This window comes from Nicotiana tabacum, chromosome 3 (assembly GCF_000715075.1).
Source record: "Nicotiana tabacum cultivar K326 chromosome 3, ASM71507v2, whole genome shotgun sequence".
NCBI lineage: Eukaryota > Viridiplantae > Streptophyta > Magnoliopsida > Solanales > Solanaceae > Nicotiana > Nicotiana tabacum.
In genome coordinates, this window is record NC_134082.1 from 148,737,282 (window position 1) to 148,756,587 (window position 19,306).

At 37.2% G+C, this 19,306-nt stretch overlaps 1 protein-coding gene across 1 annotated transcript; it reads right to left on the reverse strand.

The window, feature by feature from the left end:
- Positions 1-4,101: 4,101 nt before the first annotated feature.
- LOC107822720 (diacylglycerol O-acyltransferase 2D) lies at positions 4,102-10,512 on the reverse strand. The gene is made up of 9 exons (XM_016649287.2): positions 9,902-10,512; positions 9,728-9,802; positions 9,538-9,623; positions 7,703-7,809; positions 7,451-7,606; positions 5,911-5,997; positions 5,239-5,336; positions 4,643-4,730; positions 4,102-4,431 (listed from the first exon to the last, which is right to left on the reverse strand). Exons 1-9 carry the CDS (start codon positions 10,099-10,101, stop codon positions 4,330-4,332), a joined length of 999 nt encoding a protein of 332 aa, XP_016504773.1. The 5' UTR covers positions 10,102-10,512; the 3' UTR covers positions 4,102-4,329.
- Between the last annotated feature and the right edge of the window lie 8,794 nt (positions 10,513-19,306).

A 19,306-nucleotide genomic window follows, 5' to 3' on the forward strand; every position in this document is an offset into this window, starting at 1 on the left:
GATATGAAATTACTTTAATTAGGAGAGCTGTTGGTATAATTCAAGGAAATAATAGAAGTGCTAGATTAAATGCATTTAAGGAAAAATGTGTACACTATGGACTAAAACCAAGACTCATGCCTGAAGAAATAGTTACTAGGTGGAATTATACTTATTTGTTCTTAAGATGTTGTTATAAATATAGAATGCCTATAACTGAAGTTGCTAATTCTCATTGTACCGATCCTAACTGTTTGTTAACATCTAGAACTTGGGAAGTCATTCATGATATTATACAATTTTTACAAAAAATTTATGTGGCTATTTTCTGGAGCTTATTATCCTACCATTTCAAATGGTTTAGTTCATATTGCTGAAATTTCTCTTTTACTACATAATTTGAAGCAGAAAGAAGGATATGCTACTATTGTTGAATCTATGCTAGATAAGTTTAAAAAGTATTTCTACCCAATTCCCTATATTTACCTAATTGGTGCTATTTTAAATCCTACTGTCAAAATGATAAAGTGTCGCCAATTAATTAGAGATTTATATACTTATATGGATGTTGGTCCAACTGAAACTCATGATATTGACACTTGTATTTCTGAGCTACACACACATTTACAAACTTTATATAATTATTATGCTAACATTGTTGATGCTTCTTCGGTTGTAGATGCAAATATTCCTTCAACTAATCCTTCAACATCTGGAACAACTATGGATGATGATGATTGTGTTCAAGATTATCAGATTTGGTCTACACTAGGAGAGCATCAACAAACCAGTAGCAGAAATATTGATGAACTACAATTCTACTTGCAAAAGTCACCAGAGCCCCTCACAAAGGATTTTCTACCGCTGAGTTGGTGGAGGAGCAACTCAAATCAATTTCCTGTTCTTTCGGCCATGGCTCGAGACGTGCTAAATGTGCTGATTTCAACAGTCGCATCAGAGAGCGCATTTAGCCAAGCAAGGCAACAACTATGAGATATCCGTCATTCATTGGGCAGCAACGCTTTGGAAATTCTAGTGTGCTTCAGAGACTGGATAAGATCAGAACGGCGAAATCAAGGGCGTGACGAGGTAGACGAAGAGGAGGACCAAGAAATTGGAGATATAATGGTTTATGGTTCCGATTCAACCAATCCCGGAAACCAAGAACCTCATGTTGACATGGAAGAACTTATAAAAATGATGCAAAGCATGTGATGTACTATTTCTTATTTTTTATAATTATTGTAAACTTTTAAGTTTTAATTTGCAAGTTCAAAAATAAAAAAAATAAAAAAAGAACTTGCAAATTAATTTGAAATATTAAAAATATAAATGAAAGCCTTCGGAGTTTGTTCCTTACATTTGCCTATTGGTCTTATACTCTTATTAAATAATTTTTTGTAGCCACTTACTTTCCAATTTCAATTTTATAATTATAAAATACAAATTTCAAATTTAAAACTTTAAACTTTAAACTTCAAAGTTTAATTCTAACCCTTAAAAGTTTGCAAATACTTAACTATCAATAACATTGAATAAGAAAAATAAAATTTAAATTAAAAAAAAAAAAAATTGAGCCCGGCCCGCCCGTGTAAGCCCTAACCCGTACGGGCCCACGAAAACCCGAAAAATCCCAGCCCTATAACAGCCCGTTAACCCCAGCTCGCTAACAACCCGCCCGCTAACCGAACGGGCTGGGGTTTTTCCCGTTCAGCCCGTCCCAGCCCACCCGATAAACACCCTTATCCCTTGCTGTTGGGAAAGTAAAACAACCGGACAACTAGTGAACCACTTAGCTTTATAGAGCATGGGTTCCCAAATTTAATATTAGACCCTTTCTTTAAATTATGTACATGGAAAAACTGATTTGCTGGGAAGACCATGGGTTCACGTGAACCCCAATTTACACCGTAGATCCGCCCCTGCTTATCAGAGTATGAGCTGTTGGTAATAATACTAATTTGGTCAAGTAAGCTACTACATGTATTACCTGCAGCACAGCAAGCAATGACGAGGCCACGGTGTTGTTGAGGAGTTTTTGTTGATTTTTACAAGTATCCAACCCAGTGCTGAACCGATAGTAAATGTGACAAGAATGTTTACAGGCATGAACAATCTACACATGAAATGCCAAACATCTTGATTCAGATTTAGAAAAATATGAATCTAGGACTTAAACAATTACAGGAAGTGAAAACATTCAACACTTACATTGTGATTATGTTGCTCGCTGTTATCGTTTCAGCTAAACTGCTTGCCACCATTGCCGGTGTAAAAACATAAAACACAAGCTGGTCCAATCAAAGTTTTAACAACACTTCAATAATAGTAGTAGTAGTACTAGTATTATTTTTTTATTTAAATAAAATTTATGAATTAAAGATGTGTTTGATAGGATGGAAGTCATTTTTATTGAAATTCTTTTTTGCGAGAAAGTCATTTTCTTGTATTTGATTACTAAACGGATGGAAATCATTTTGCTTACCAATACTTTAACTTTTAACTTCATATTACTTGATACAACTAGTACTATTAATCTTTAGGACTGGAATTTTTCATCAAATACTTTTCGATTTGATAATCTTTAAGATATACTATATTTCAAAAAATATTTTCTATTCCCCAACCAAACACCAAAAAATATTTTACTTGAAACATAACTTCCGCGAAAATAAATTAGATGAAAAAATGAAGGTTCACACTGTTCAAATGGTTCCTTGCAGAAGATCCAAGGAGATTAACACGTTCATGTGCAAGGAATAAGCCAACCACAGTTATGATCAGCGTTTTTAGAACAGGCATTAATGCCACGACAAACAACTCGAGGAATCCCATGATTGCCGATGTCTGTTTTTCTGCAAAAAGAAACTCATCTTCAATAAATAATCCGGGAATAAGAGGCAATAATGTCGCATTCAATATCAATGAATAACAATAAATGATATTTAAGTAAATTGAAGGAATTGGTCACTCAAGAAAGGATGAAATAAGTGGATGTTCGTTCTGACAATGATGAATGATAGATAATCCCTTGAATATTTGAGTTATTCTCGGATCTAGTGGAAAAGTATAGACAAGAATCTCAGTGAAAATGTGATGTTTGTATCTTAGCAAGTAAGATCCGATTCTCTTCCTCAAGTCAAAGTGTGTTCTTTACAAAATGAATATCATATGTCCCATATCATTATGTCTTTTTCTATTTATAGAGAACATGCTCCTAAGAAACCTTAATAGTATAAGTGCAGAGAATATCCATTAGAATATTTTCTTTAATATACTATCTTGAAACTAGCCGTTATAACAAATTAAAGGTACTCGACCTCGGCCTCGACTCTTGTTGACACCTTGACTTCTGCCCTTGTTGACTCTTCGACTTCGGACCTTATTAACTCTCCGATCACAGACTTCGCCGCTTCTTGGACCATTTCGACAAACGACGACTTAAGAACTCTTCCCCTAGTACTATCATGGCTTAAATATCCTAAAGATAGATTTTGGCCCATACAAGAATGTGTCTAATTTCATTAAGAATACTAGTATAGGATTACAAAACAGTAATCACGTTCAATGCGACGTCTGGCGCAGAATATGGTTTGTTTTCTTTTTAGATTTTCTTGTGAGAACAAAATCTCGCGGAACTTTTGAAGGGAAGGCAATTTTGAAAGTGAACCATGTGATGAACTAAGATACTTGAAGACGTCTCTGTCTGCTATTTAGCGTCTACACGGCTACACCTACTGCCCACGCCATTCGCGTTGCAAATTTTCTATAGCTAAATGAGAATCCACTTGCAATAATTGACTTGCCATAGACTTGGAAAATATTATTTTAGATGTGATCATAGGGTAAAACCCGTAATTTCCAACCTTAATTACAATAGACATACAACAATTAGGGGGCCTCACCACTAGTTCTTAAGTCCTTTAGACATGAGGTATTCTTTGAGCGTACCAGTGAATTTAAGGGAGGTTCCTTTTGAAATATCATGTGCATTACAACTGCTGATCCCAAGTTCCCAACATATAGAACATTTGTTTGCTTCCATCTCTTTAAAGAAGCTGCACTGTAGCTTAAGTAAGAGTTGACGCCCGTAAGAATTAAGCGCATTATGATTGACCTATATACACATTAGAGATTGCAATTTCATTATCAAAATAAGAAGCTGGGCGAAACTACAACTTCCATTTATTTCTTTCCCATCTCCTTCTCTTCAAGACATGCACAAGCATACAGTTACATGCACACACAAGAGAGAGAAAGCAAGAAAAGAAAGGAACAAATCCTTTTATACAAATTTACCCTGCTGAAGAATAGATACACATGATAAGCAGTACAGCCAAGTGACAAGCATTAAAGAACTCTCAGCGGGAGATCATCATAACCAACCCTCTTCTTGTGCCTTTCAAAGAGTTGTTCTAGTGCTTCAATAAACCGACTATGCACTTCAGCGACCTTCAGGAAAAGGAAAAAAAAAACTGGAAGTTAAATAAATACAAAAAAAAAAAAAAAAAATTACTGGCAAACTGTTTAGACAATAGTTCGTAATACCCCGACCCCATCATCACAAGGAAACACCCCATTGTTTGTTGCATCATGAGTAGTGCACAATTCACAAGCCCACTGCAGAAAGAGAGACAGAAACTAGGAGGGTCAACTGGAATACCTCTTCGGCAGTAGGGTCTGGATTTTTCTTGAGCACAATGGGCCTACCAACTACAACATGCATGGGTCGCTGAAACGGTATGGGAGAACTGCAATAAAACACCAAGATATTACAAAGTTGAAACTAGAAACAGATGAGTGGCAAAAGAAAGGACATTTCCAAGTACATTCCAGGGATAGGTTGCAATCCATCATATGACTGGTCGCATGTACTATAATCAATTTACCTATTCTGTTTAATACAACTATGTCCTATTTCACGGTTGGTGGAGATAGTGGCAGCTCTACTAAACTGGAATAGGGAACCAATTTTAGCAGTAAGGAATAACATGGCCTACATGAGTATATAGTGTACAAACTCGAACCAATTAGTTCTAGTTTTCAAATTAAATGATCTCGGAAACATTAACCATGCCTAATGACTGTAGCAGGCCATTTACAGCTATTACTTCCATAAGCAATGAGTTAAAATAACTGACTTCAAGGATTTAGTACTGGCCTTCTGGTGTGGGAGATAATAGAACCTCAAACAAAAAGGTCAAGATTCTATATTGCCTTCCTGGTGTGAAGTTGAAAGAATAAGGTCGCATAACATACCACAAGACGCCCCAGAAAAGTATTGGAGTGAACTTAATGAGCCTAGAGAATTCCAAGTACAATTTCCCGCTTGGCTTCCACCATTTGTAGACATCAGACTGCAGAATTTAGATAAAACAGTAAGCACTAAGCACATATCAGGATATTTTTTTCAACCAAAATGAGCACAAAAGCAAGAACAATATGAAGATAAAAGTATCACAACCAAGACGGAGATTGACAGTTACTTTACCGAGGAAAATTCTGAAAAGACAATAATGAAGCACACACGAGAAAAGGAGTTTCTCCACACCACATTAGCAACATGATTACAAAATAATACCACAAAGCAGAAACAAGAGAAGCTTGACAACCCAGTTGTGAACTCTACCCAATGAGCCAATGCTTGTGAAATTATCACCACATGCAAAGCTATGATCTTTCCTTAAAGAGTGCAAAGTATAATAAAATCAAACAAGATTTCCTCAGACAAAATATATATCAAAGATATGAAAACTGAGTATCTTAATACCTTGCATGCAAATTTCAGTCCTCATTTAAATTTAAATCACATAAAGTGATAGAAATAGTCACGTAGGATAGGAAACATTTCAAGTTCGCCAGCATTGAAGCACAAGAAAGTTGAAGTGAATAACCGAAAACTAAGAAAACCAAAGACGAAGAAAATATCACCTGGCCGAAACAGAATACAGGAACCAGTGGTTTGCCCATCTCCATGGCAATGCGTACAAATCCTTTTCTTCTTTGAAGATAGGCAATCTATCACAGATTAATAGGGCAATTAGATTTAACACATTCCCATCCCAGCATACACAAGTAAAGGATACTAAATATCTCATACTCTCACTTACCATTATCCCCAATAGGTACATAAGATATATAGTAAATACCACACCATCTGTACCAAATCACACTTCCCTTTCTGCTCCCAAAAAAAAAAACTTGACCTCTCTACTCAAATAGGAAAACCTTTTCGATTACCCACCAGCATTCAAACAAATTTAACGACAAGCCACTCTCACAACTAACTTTTCACGCTGACGCGACCATTGATTATCTCATCACTACAGGCTTACACCAAAGATCTATCTTAAATAAGAGGTCTTGAATTTGAGCTCTTAGAAAGAACTTGCACTCTGGTTGTGAGTGAGCTAACCAGTAATGCACATAATGAGCTCTTGTGGTGCATGCTGTTTGCAGATTATATTGTTAATTGATGAGACTAATAGACAACTGAGACAACTAAAACCTGGGATTACGGAGATGAAGCCATGAAGACGTAACACAAATGACTACATTGAAATGATTCACAAGGAGAAGCTTCATAGGAGTGCTAACAGAAAAACAAATAACAAGATGAAAGACAGTTTTATAAAAAGGTTGTGAGAGTGTAAGACTATTAATGTAGCAAGTGAACATTCAGCCACTAAGGCATAACATATCAATAAGAAACGACACAAAAATAAGAAAACAAACGATGGATGTTCTATCCTAGAGAACTGGATATGATCTTGTCTAACAAAGAGCACAAATAGCAAATAGAGAGGATAAAAGGAGACAAAAGAGGCTCGTGATCGTTAGACCACATCCTATATAAAGCTAAAGATGCACTGGCCGTTGAGTGAAAATGATGAAAAGTATAGAAATAGACCAGGAAGACCAAAAATCGGAAGAGAATAATCCAAAACAACCTAAAATCTTCCATAATCACCGAAACCTTGACTAACAATAGAATATAATGAAAAACAAAAACATACAAATTGGTATGAGTTGACATACTCAACTATATACTTTATCAAAAAACGTACCCAAACTATTTATATAATTTTTCTGAACAATCTCTTAACTCTATTTCTATAGCTTAACTCTATAACTATTGAGACTTAGAGAACCTCTAGTCAGTTTATTATTGCTTGGGACAAATGACGCTAAATAGTTTATTCACATGTTTTATAAACAAGGTGTAGTTGATTAGTTGATTGACATTCTCAATCTTTCAAAAAGCCAAACTAGGTTAACTCTCATTAGAATAGTTGAGTAGCTGCCTAGATCAAATGGGCTTGTAACAAGGTGTAATAAGTGATTACTAGCTATTCCTAATCAAAATTCATTTATGCAGCTACATCTAAGTTTGAGCAAGGATAGGAGGAGATGCAGTGAGTATAGCATAATATATCGGCTTGTAAACTGCAATCAAGTTTCAAAATTGAACCTCGGAACCACGCTCCATATAGAATGCCTCTTGAACTCCACCTGGCACAATGATGCAGCTGTGACCAGAAGCCAAGAGGGATTTAAAACTTTTCCTTGTAGCGGGTGCAAGTCCTAACCATGTCCAGATATGCCTCATGAATGGTGTATAGAACACCTGCCAATTTTCATCACAGTAAATGCTACTAGTAGTCGAAAATAGGACTATGTACAATTAAAATAACAATTACTAGAACGAGGCATCAAGTCATACAGCTGTACTTGCTAGCACTTTGATTCTTGGGAGAGGCATGAAACCAGTAAGGTCAGCAAGCGCAACCACCCCAATTGGCCAAACAGAATGTGGCTCATATCCAAAAACTGTAAGAAACAACATCCAAGTTAGTATGAACAACAGCGGCCACTGATTTCTGCTTTTTCATTAATACTGTTGTAACACAGAATGGTGTATATAGTTTCTTCAAGAAGTGTAGAAACAGACTTCATCAGCCCACAGAAGAAGTTATAAGTACCAATTTAGAAAGGAGTGGAAATCAAATATTAAAATTACACAGCGGTAGGCTTTGGAAAAAAGGACAAAAAATAGTGAGGGGAAAATTTAGAACAGAAGCAAACGAGAGAAACAAAAGTTAGAGGATTGAATGATCCAAGATACAGAAAGCTCCACAAGTACTACCTGCATATCCGTGATGTCTTATATGAAATTCCCTTACTTCTTCCAAAAAAAAAAAAGATACAGAAAGCTCAACAAGCAAAAAAGTAAGAGATGTGGACCAAGTCAGTTAGAACACAAACCATTAGATGTCATCTACATAGCATTTATGGTCATTAGATGTCATCTATGGTTTAGACAAAAGCAAAGCTAGCATGTTGACTCGGGTTTACATAACTTGTCATCTGAAAGCAAAAAGCATTGCTCAACTTAGGTAGACGCAGAAAACCTCAATACTTACTATGCAAGAAAAGGATGGCTTATGGAACATGTTTTGTCTCTTTTTGGAATGGACTGGGTAATGCCTGGGAATTTAAAGGAAGCCTTTTTGAACTGGAACAGCTGGAAAGTTGGTACAACCATCAAGAAAATCTGGAAACTAATCCCTTTCTGTATTTTTTGGTGTATTTGGAATGAGAGGAACAGGAGATGTTTTGATTTTACAGCAACTCCTAACCACTTCCTTAAGGGTAAATGTCTTTAACTTTTGTACAGTTGGAGTACCGTACCCTAACACCTGTAAACTCCCATGACAACTTTTTGGACTTTGTTAGCTCTTTAACACTAGTATAGGACTCTTTGTACTGGAGCTAACAAATCTTTTGTATCTATGTTTTTGCATCTTCTCGATGCCATTTATAATATCTCTTACTTTATCAAAAAAGTCAAGGATGGCCTATGCACCCAAAGGTGTAGCCTAGTGGTCAATAAAGTGGGTGAGAACCATGAGGTCCCTCGTTCAAATCCCTAGAGGAGGCAAAAAAACACTAGGTGATTTTTTCTCATCTATCCAAGCCTTGGTGATAGAGTTAACTGGTATCTGTTGCTGGTGGGAGGTGACAGGTATCCAGTGGAATTAATCGAGGTGCGCGCAAGCTGGCCTGGACGCCATGGTTATCCAACAAAAAAAAAGGATGGCTTATGATGGTAGTAAGCTGTTTCATATTCCTCTATTTATCCAATGTTTCCAAATGATCAGTAAATTACAAGTTCACTAACACTTTCACAAAATAAGAGCAATAACCAGACAGTAATGTTTTCTGGGAGTGTCTGCTAATATAGAGAAGTGGGGACCACAAATTTCTGCTAGTTTCTATCAATGTGTCAAAATGCTTATCCTTCTGTAGGAAAGAAAACTGGAATTTGACAAACCAATTTTAACAAACCAACTCCAACTTAGTATAAATATAACTGTTATAGTTCTATAATGGGAAGTGCATGATACGTTAGTTGATTCCAGCTGAATTATCATAGCTAATTAAAGTCTTCAAACAAATGACAACATTTTTGGAGAATAAAGAATGAAAACACAAACAGAAAGTTGATCTCTTTATTCCTTTCGAAATGGAGAAGATGAATAGAAATCACTAATATACCGTAGGCCTCGTTAGGATCAAATGCTTTGATGTCCTCCACGTACAAATGCACCGGAAAATAACCACAAACATGCTTACATATGTACCTGAAGATCCCCAATAATCACTATTAACCCAGCAGCAAAAAAAAAAACCAATCTTTACCAATTAATCAGATAAATAATCAGCATAATTGCACCAGCAATCTAACCTCGATAATCTTCGCCCCCGTTTATTTTTCTCATCAATTGGAATCAGCATAAGTATAAGCAATATTCCTATCACTCTGAAACAAATATCAATAATAGAAAAGTCAAAATCAGACAACTGGGTAATAAAGAAACATGAGCAGGTTAAGTAAAAATAAAATTGGAGAGAAACTAACGCGAGAGCTTTAGAGAAAGGAAGAAAGACAAAGGAAGCAAGAACGATTATGAAGTTGAAATGGATAGAGCCAAGCCATAGGACCAGCGCTACTACGGTGTGAAGCAAAGAACCAGAATCCGTCCCTTTAAACTCCACCGGCGTTGGAGGTGACGGCGCCGCTGGTTTTTGATCAATTACACCATCCTCCTCCATAGCCATGGCCAAAATCCAAATCCAAATCCAAACAACTATAAAGATAAACAGAACCGAATATAAAACAGAATTGAATGTGAATGTAAAGAATTGGTTGAAAGGTATATTAATTTATAGGAAGAAGGTGGGAATTAGCTAAGTTTTAAAATAACGAGAAGGCTTTCTTGTTGTTCCAGTGACTTCGCTTGGAAATCATCGTCTTCTTTTAATCTTCTTTCTGACTTGTGATTATGAGAGTTGAAAGTCAGAGTGTGGATTGGATCTATTTACGGAGTATATTCACAACTTTGATAAAAACACGTGGTTTCAACAGAGGATCACAGCCTGTTAAATTATAGAGTTAAATATTATTGGTCACAAGCGACCGCCCAATTCTTTAATCCAAATTGAACTCTACTCTCTACCAACAAAAGTCTCTTTCTAACCCAACATTTTAGCCTAACACTAACTTAAATATATGGGAAACCTAGTTAGCTTAAGATTTCTACGTCATCTGGAGCGGTTAGATGATTTATCCGGTTAGATGATTTATCTAGTTACAGCTGGGGTACAATTGTTCTAGGTTACTTGTATAGGTAGATGTGTCGGGCTTGTATGGACACCCAGAAAGATGTTGCCGAATTTTTACTGCTGATACAGGTGAAAACATAGTCAATTCTTTTCATGATTATAACATGCATAGTATAAAAATACCTTAAATTTTATGTCCACAATCTATATTAGGTTTGGGTCTGGGAGCAGTTCCTGCAGTTCCAGCAGTTCCAGCCACCTCTGCTACCGATAGCTCCGGATGCACCACCTCCACCGTTTCTCCCTTTAGCTTGGAGGTGGGTTGATAGGCGAGGCTACGCCCGCGAGGTCGAGGCTCGACATCATCTCTCTTATTACAGGAATTTGTTGGATTTACTTGAAGGCGCGCAGGTACATATATACTTAAGTTTATTTGGCCTGGCTTGATATGTGTTGCGTTTACTCATGATTCTTGTGTTTAATAAATAGTTTGTATGGAGGGCATACAGCGACGCGCTCAAAGCTGGTTTGCCTGATTATTGCTCCTGCGGCCGAGCTATGTGAAGCTCTTCCGTCCCACTGATATGTCTTGATATAGTCGAGCATTGTTGCGCCCACTTTTTTCCTTTTTTGACGGGGAAGTCTGGGTTTCGACATTCATGGGGGAAAAACTCATTTCCTTTTGGGAATTGGGTATTTGAAGAGTTGTCACCTTATGAATTATGGTGCGTTAGGGCACCTAGAGCGATTAACTCATGTAACTAGTTTGTATTACTAGAGATTAGGGTAAGAGTTTGAAATAACCTTGAGAACAAGGTGTTAAGCACCCCTCGTGGTCCACAACGGTGGGTCCCGATCGAACTTAAACTATGTGAATTAGTCCTTTTACAAATAAACAGTTTTAACACATACTTGCAAGTAAAGACATGTTTTGACATTCTAAGCACGTGTATAATTCAAGTAATGAAACAAGGGAAAAGGCTTGAACAAGTTGCACATATATATAAAAAAGTAACTTTATTTAAACAGCGAGAGTTAGGAAAGAGGGTCCTAGGTTAGTTAGCCTATAGGATCATACCCACACAATGCCCGACAATCACTCCTCAGTGAGGGGCTACACGTGACATTAGCGCGTAGTCATCATATCCTTACTACCCAATTCCCTCCCCTTGGCCATAGCCTAAAGCGCCCTAGCAACCTTGAAAGATGTCCTATGCGTGCACTGCCCGTCCCTTCCTGGTGGACCTGGAGGTATCTAGGACTTCAAATTTAGGTAGTTCTAGACCATCCTAAAGTACATAAAGGAGAAAAATCTAGGCGTCAATCAAAACAATTAAGACTGCATTTAAAGAAGGAACAATTAAAGGCTCACATTTACCTCCACAAACAGAACAAGTAAGTGCACGTCTCAAACAACAGTTTCGGGTATTTAAGCGAAAACCTTAGGGCATGATATCTACGTGAGCAGAGAACATGCAGTACTGAATTTGGACCAAAGTGTCAAAGACCTATTCAGCTTGCCTACTGATTTTAGACCTGTAGGTTATGAGCAGTCACAGATAACAGAACACAATTTTGCAGTTGCTGGATCTTTAATCGTCCTATAGGATTTTCTAGGTGTATAATGGTGATGTCCTATGAGCATGGTATCTATTACTGATTAGGAATGCAGTAAAACAGTAAACAATTTTTAAAAGGGCAATTTGGGGTCCTATAGGCATGCTTTCTAGTGATATTGAGTAACACGAAAAAAGTAGGTTATTTAATCTGATTCAGAACTGACGAGCACGAGTCAAATTGATTTTAGATCTAACTAAATTGGTTTTAGATCCTATAGGCATGATTTCTATTACAACTGATTTTAAATCCTATAGGCATGGTATCTAATAAGTAAAAGCTGATTTAGATCCTATAGGCATGACTTCTAATTGTGTGAAAGTAAAACATGCAGAATTTATTTAAACCCAAGCAGATCCTATAGGCATATTATCTAACAAACACATTTGAATCAAAATAGACCCTATAGGCATGTTATCTACCCAATTTGCTCATAATATACAACTACCCTCCCCTTTTCACTAATCACCCCACTGTTCGTTTACAATTAATTATTACAGACCAATGATTAACAAAATTACATAAATAGAACCGGAATTAAGCTATAGGGAGCCTGAAGTAGGCCCAAAGTGATTTCCAAGCCTCCAATAGTCTTAAATACCCAAAGTTCCATAACCAATTTCATGTCTAGGTGTGTTAGAGTTCCCTAAGGACCTCAAGGATCCCAGACACTGCTCACACCTAGACTTTTCTCAAATAACAACTGATTATTGTGTAGTGTGGAAGTGCCATCCCTGATATGCCAGAGTTCAAAGAGATATCAAGGGTCTCTAAGCAGTACACATACCAGAGGGGCAGGACCTAGTATTCTAAGAGTAAGTGAAAGTGCATAATGGTTTGAAAGAGTTTAAAAGAAAGGCCTTAGGACTGAAAAGAACTTCTGAAAATCATTAGTGATAAAACAGTTTGAGGAAAGTGTAAAGGACCAAGTTGCAATCAGAACATAAGTCATAGAACAAACAGTTTTAGGAAGTACTTTGGCAAACAACCATCACACAAGGGAAGAGGGGTTGGGAACACAGAGGATACACCTCAATAGAACTCTTAAAGGGGTTCCACAGAACTGGAATGCAAGTCATGCAACAAAGATCACAACAAAAACATGTTGAAGCCATTATAAGGAGAGTAATTAACTTAGCAGGAGTGAGGCAGAGTAGGCAAAGACTTAGATGGTCATGCTAGGCAAGTATTAACAGGTGAAGGCATGCTAATTACACAAAGGCAGAGTCTAGGCATGCTAGATAAACAACAATCAGTCAAACAGGCTAATTTTATATGTAGACATGTTAAACAAGATAGCAAACAAACAAGTAAAGTGGAAACATGCTAATTACATATTTGAATATGCAATATTAGGCATGCTGGGTAAGCAGTAAACAAGGGCAAGAATGGACTCATGCCATATGGATTAAAGCAGTAAGCAAACACATATGTTTTGATTCTTAAAATTAATCAGAAGCATTCCTAGTTAAAGAATGAAATATACAAGATGTGAGAAAGGTATTGTGCAATTTCCAGCCTTGGCTTGCAGCCGGCTAGAACAATAGAGATCATAAGCAGCAAGGAGTGCAGAGAGAGCCTTTTTAGAGTGTAAAAGTGGTAGTTTTGAACTATTGTTTGTGTCCAGAAGTTAAAATAAGAGGGACTTTATATATTAATCAAGAATTAAAAAAAATAAGGTAAAGAATCAATTATATAGAAATTAAGGAAATTCACAGAATCAGTCACTCACGTAAAATCAGTAAGTCTTCCCCTTAATCAAGGGATAATCAATCAATGGTAAAAAGTAGGACAGTTGTTTAAGAAAAGAAATCAAGTAAGACTTAGGTACAAAGTAGGTAATTAGGGGTGAATGAACAAGAGTTTCAATTAAGGAAACAATCAGTAAATAACAAATAAGGCAAGAAAAAACTAATTAAGGCAAGAAGTTCAATCAAACTGAGTAGAGAAGTAAGAATCAAAGGTTTTGTTAAGGAAAAAACTTCAAATCAAACCAGAAAATAAGAACTTCAAAATAGTCAAGGGTTCAATCAAAGACAAAAATCACATAAAGAGTCGGCAAGTCTCGCAGACAAAAATAAGGCAAGAAATGAATAGTCAGGATTTGACACATAATTTTAACGAAACAAATTGGTAAATCAAGAAAACAACACTGATTTACGGAGAAAAATATAGGTTTACCATGAACAACCAAAATGAATATAGACATGTAGAATCAGTAGAAAAGTTGGACCAAGAAACTCAGCAGAGGCATATCAGGATAAAAATTATAAGACATATAATTAGCTAAAGAAAATCACAAGAACTAAAGCAAGGACAAAGTCAACATACAAGTAACTCAGAAACCAAACAAAAATGTCGATAAAATTAGGGCTTTTAGTATAAATGAGTTAAAGTTAGAGCAAACCTTACAAAATCAGTCAAGGCACATAAGAAGTAGAAGATCAAACACTCAAAACTATCAAACATTTTTTGAAAAGAAATTTTCGAGAAACCCTAGTTTAGTAAAATGAAAAGCCATTCGAAAATTAGAAGATCCTTGTAAAAATCAGAAGGTTTTTTTGTAAAAGAACATATGAAATAGGTCCAAACATCTCATATCTGTACAGATCTAAGAAGTTCAGAAGGAAGAAATTAGGGTTTCGAGAAGAGCCACACAGAGGTGAAGAAACAAGTTTAGAAACCCATAGATCTAAGGCGATATAGAAAGATCTTACTCGAAATCAAACCGGAACTGCCTGAAACCAGGCGAGAAAGGGCCATAGATGCAAGCAGACTAACCTTGGTCCCTTGAGGACCCTGGAAATGGTGATACCAGTAGAGGAGAGGTCGTTAGAGGCCCGGGGGTGGTGAGAAACCACCATGAATAGCCATAGATGAGCGACAGTGAGGTTCGATTAGGGTTAGTTTTTGAGAGCATTGGAGTGGAAAGGGATTTTAGGGCGGCTGTGTGGGTGAGAATGACCGGGTTTGGGGGGGGGTCGTTTAGTTTAATTTAGAAAAGGGTTAATTGTGGCCATTGATCTCTATGATCAACGACCAAGATTGAATGAGATTGGGGCCGAGTCGGGCATTAAGTTTTGGGCTGGGTAGGTTTAGGTTAAGAATTGGGCTAGGTATTGGGTCAAATTTGAATAAAAATAGGGCCAGATTTAAATAGCTAATTTTAATAACTAAATAATTTATAAAAATAATAAATGAATACAAAAAATATCTTTTTATACTAAAATAATTTAAAATAGTTATTTAATATTTTAAAAATATAAAAGATCATTTTATGCATAAATAATGTAATTATACATTAGTATGAGCTATTATTACAAAGTTGTTCAATTTAGCTTAAAAATATAAATGTAATTACAAAAAAATGCACTAAAAATATTTAAACACTATGTTGGTATAAATAATGAATTTAGATGGCTAAATCATCACAAAAGTAATTTGAAGGACAACTATTGGATATTTATATAATAAAAGAGAAGAAATAAATTGATTTAGAGCTTTTAAAACTATGGAAAAACTATAAAAAAAACTTATGCATGCTTATAACTGTATATGTACTATTTTGAAAGTATATATACGTGTTTAAAATATGTTAAGAAAAATTGGGTATCAGCAGCTGCCCCTCTTTACCCGGGAAGGATGAAAGAGTTTTCGGGTAAAGAAAATGATGACCAATTTTGACCCAATGAGATGTTTTGAAAGATAGAGGCTAGACTCTGATCTTGAGTTTCCTACATATCCCTAGTTTTATAGGAATCAGGCCATGTGTAGTTCTGGATTCATTGGCGGAATATACCGATGAAGTCATTACAAGAACGAACACGAGATGCAAGAGCGGTTATGGTGAACGGTTAAGTTGAGATAGTTAAACGAACTGGAGCGAGGCCACTCCTGCTAGGATAGTGGTTGATTGCTGATCACCTGCAGATAAAGAGATGCTACAAACCCGTATTTGTGCGAAAATTTAAACATGATGCAGATTCCCTTTAGACCATGAAAGTTGCCTTCAGACGGTTAAGGATGACGTCCTCGGACCATGATGTCCTGGGCCATGAATTATTTAGTGAGGGATTCGTAGGGCATGAAATGATGTTCTCGGGCCATGAAGATGGTGCCTCCGAACCATGACGTCTTTGAATAATGATATGCAAATTTGAGGGATCCTCAGGCAATGGCATGATGTCTTCCGGCTATGAGGATGATGCCTTTTAGACTATGACGCCTTTTGGATAGATTGGCAATATTTCAGCCCATGGGATGCAATAATATGATGTTAACAAGATGAAACTTAGTCTTGTGAAATGAAGGGCAGAGCTTAGCCCGATTGAAAAGCAAGTAGATAGTACTAGAATAGAGCAATATTTATGTAGGGGACAGTGCTTAGTCCCATGCAAACGTAGAGGCAAGGATTAGCCTCATGCGATGTGGAGGCAGGGATTAGCCTCATGCAAATATGGAGGCAAGGATTAGCCTCATGCAAATATGGAGGCAGAGATTAGCCTTATGCAAGTATGGAGGCAAGGACTATCATCATGCAGATATGGAGGCAGTGACTAGCCTCATACAAATGTGAAGGTAGAGATTACCCTCATGCAGGTATGAAGGCAGGGATTAGCCTCATATAGATATGGAGGCAAGGATTAGCCTCATGCAGATATGGAGGCAAGGATTAACCTCATGCAAATATGGAGGCAAGAATTAGCCTCATACAGATATGGAGGCAGGGATTAGCCTCATGCAGATATGGAGGCAAGGATTAGCCTCACGCAAATATGAAGGCAAGGATTAGCCTCATGAAGATATAGAGGCAGAGATTAGCCTCATGCAGATATGGAGGCAAGGATTAGCCTCATGCACATACGGAGGCAAAGATTAGCCTCATGCAAATATGGAGGCAAGGATTAGCCTCATGCAGATATGCGAGACAAGGCTTAGTCTCGTGCAAAGAGCGAGTAGCAAATAAGAGTAGTATATTTATTAGCTGGAGATATATTCAGTGTTTGATGACCAGATTGATAGTGAATTTGCTTTGGGTATACATGTTTGTAAATGCTATCGCTACGTCAAATGTGCCTGCGTTCAAAGAAAAATTGTAAGTTTTGTGAGGGGAGGTTGGTTCGTGCTTCCGTCTGCTGGCCTTGCTTTGCTCCATTATGAAGGCCTTATTTGAGTTTCCATGGGTAACATCTAACTGTTACAAAAATATAGTTTTCAAAAATGTGCAATTATTGATAAAAATATAGTCATTTTAGAAGCATATTGATATATCAAGTGATTTTTAGATGAACTAGTGACTGTAACACATTTCAGAGACATTGCAGCTTTCTCAGGTTAGAATTTTGAGGGTCCTCCTCAAAAGTTTGCCCCAGTTTGGTAGATGATCCTTCGGCTTTTTGCGGGTAACAAGCCTTGTTGATCCTTCCTCAACAGATTCTCAAAATTCTACCCCAGTTTCTTAATCGATTTCTGACCATCTGGTATATGTTGGCATTGGCTAGACTTGCTCTGGAATTTTGAGGATCCTTCTCAAAATTCTGCCCCAGTTTCTAGTTTTGGGGGAATTGGATATTTTATTATGATATGACCGAACCCATAAGGATGCCTACATATCCCCTCTTAAACGGGAATCAGGTCAAGCGTAGTTCAATTACATCATATGAGTAAATATAAATAGTCTAAGCATAGTATCTCTTTACTGCATCTGAATTGATTGGTTTTGGCCAAATTTCTCCATCCATTTCTGCAAGTATGAGTGATCCTCCTGTCAGCACCCTGTGAATCATGTACGGACCTTGCTAGTTGGGAGAGAATTTCCCTTTGGCTTCATATTGGTGTGGGAAAATCTTCTTCAGCACTAGCTGTCCTGGTGCAAATTGTCTTGGTTTGACCCTTTTGTTGAAAGCTCCAGACATTCTGTTCTGGTAAAGCTGACCGTGACATACTGCATTCATCCTTTTTCCATCTATGAGGGCCAATTGTTCATAGCGGCTCCTTATCCATTCTGTATCGCTGAGTTCATCTTCTTGTATAATTCTTACAGAAGGAATCTCTACCTCGGTTAGGATGACAACCTCGATACGATAAACCTGCATGTAGGGAGTTACCCCGGTTAATGTGCGAACTGTGGTATGGTATCCCAACAAAGCAAATGATAGCTTCTCATGCCATTGTTTGTGGTTTTCTACCATCTTCCTTAGTATCTTCTTGATGTTTTTGTTGGCGGCTTCTACGACTCCATTTATCTGAGGTCTATAGGTTGTGGAATTTTTGTGCTTGATTTTGAAAGTTTCACATAGGGATTTCATTAGATCACTGTTGAGATTGGCGGCATTATTAGTAATAATAGACTCGGGAACTCCGAATCGGTAAAAATATGATCTTTGACAAAATCTGCGATGACTTTCTTGGTCACGACTTTGTAAGATGCAGCCTCTACCCATTTTGTGAAGTAACCAATGGCTACTAGAATAAACCTATGCCCATTTGAAGTAGTGGGATCAATTGGACCAATGACATCCATTCCCCAGGCGGCGAATAGCCAATGTGAGCTTGTTGCATTGAGCTCATTTGGTGGTACGTTTATCATATCGGAATGCACTTGGAACTAGTAGCATTTGCAGACATACTGGATACAGTCTGTCTCCATGGTCATCCAAAAGTAACCGGCCCTGAGTATCTTCTTGGCTAAGACAAAACCATTCATATGTGGGCCGCAGGTCCCAACATGTATCTCCTCAAGTAGCTTAGAAGCCTCTTTTACATCAACACATCTTAGCAGTCCCAAATCAGGAGTTCTCCTGTACAAATTTCCTCTGCTGTGGAAGAAGTAATTGGACAACCTCTGGAGTATGTGTTTCTGAGTGTGGTTTGCATGCTCCAGATATTCTCCTTTCGCCAAATACTCCTTGATGTCATGGAACCAAGGTTTTCCATCCGTTTCTTCTTCGACATGAGCGCAATATGAAGGATGATTATGAATTCTCACTAGGATAAGATCAATGTAATTCTTGTCTGGGTGCTGTGTCATGGATGATAAAGTGGCTAATGCATCGGCAAACTTATTCTAAATTCTGGGTACATG

Excerpts from the sequence above, each read along its gene's own strand:
- LOC107822720 (XM_016649287.2), bottom strand. The coding sequence starts at position 10,101 with ATGGCTATGGAGGAGGATGGTGTAATTGATCAAAAACCAGCGGCGCCG. Across the intron at positions 9,803-9,901 it reads CCTTTCTCTAAAGCTCTCGC|AGTGATAGGAATATTGCTTA; the intron begins GTTAGTTTCTCT and ends TATTTGTTTCAG. Across the intron at positions 5,998-7,450 it reads ATATGGAGCGTGGTTCCGAG|ATTGCCTATCTTCAAAGAAG; the intron begins GTTCAATTTTGA and ends AATCTGTGATAG.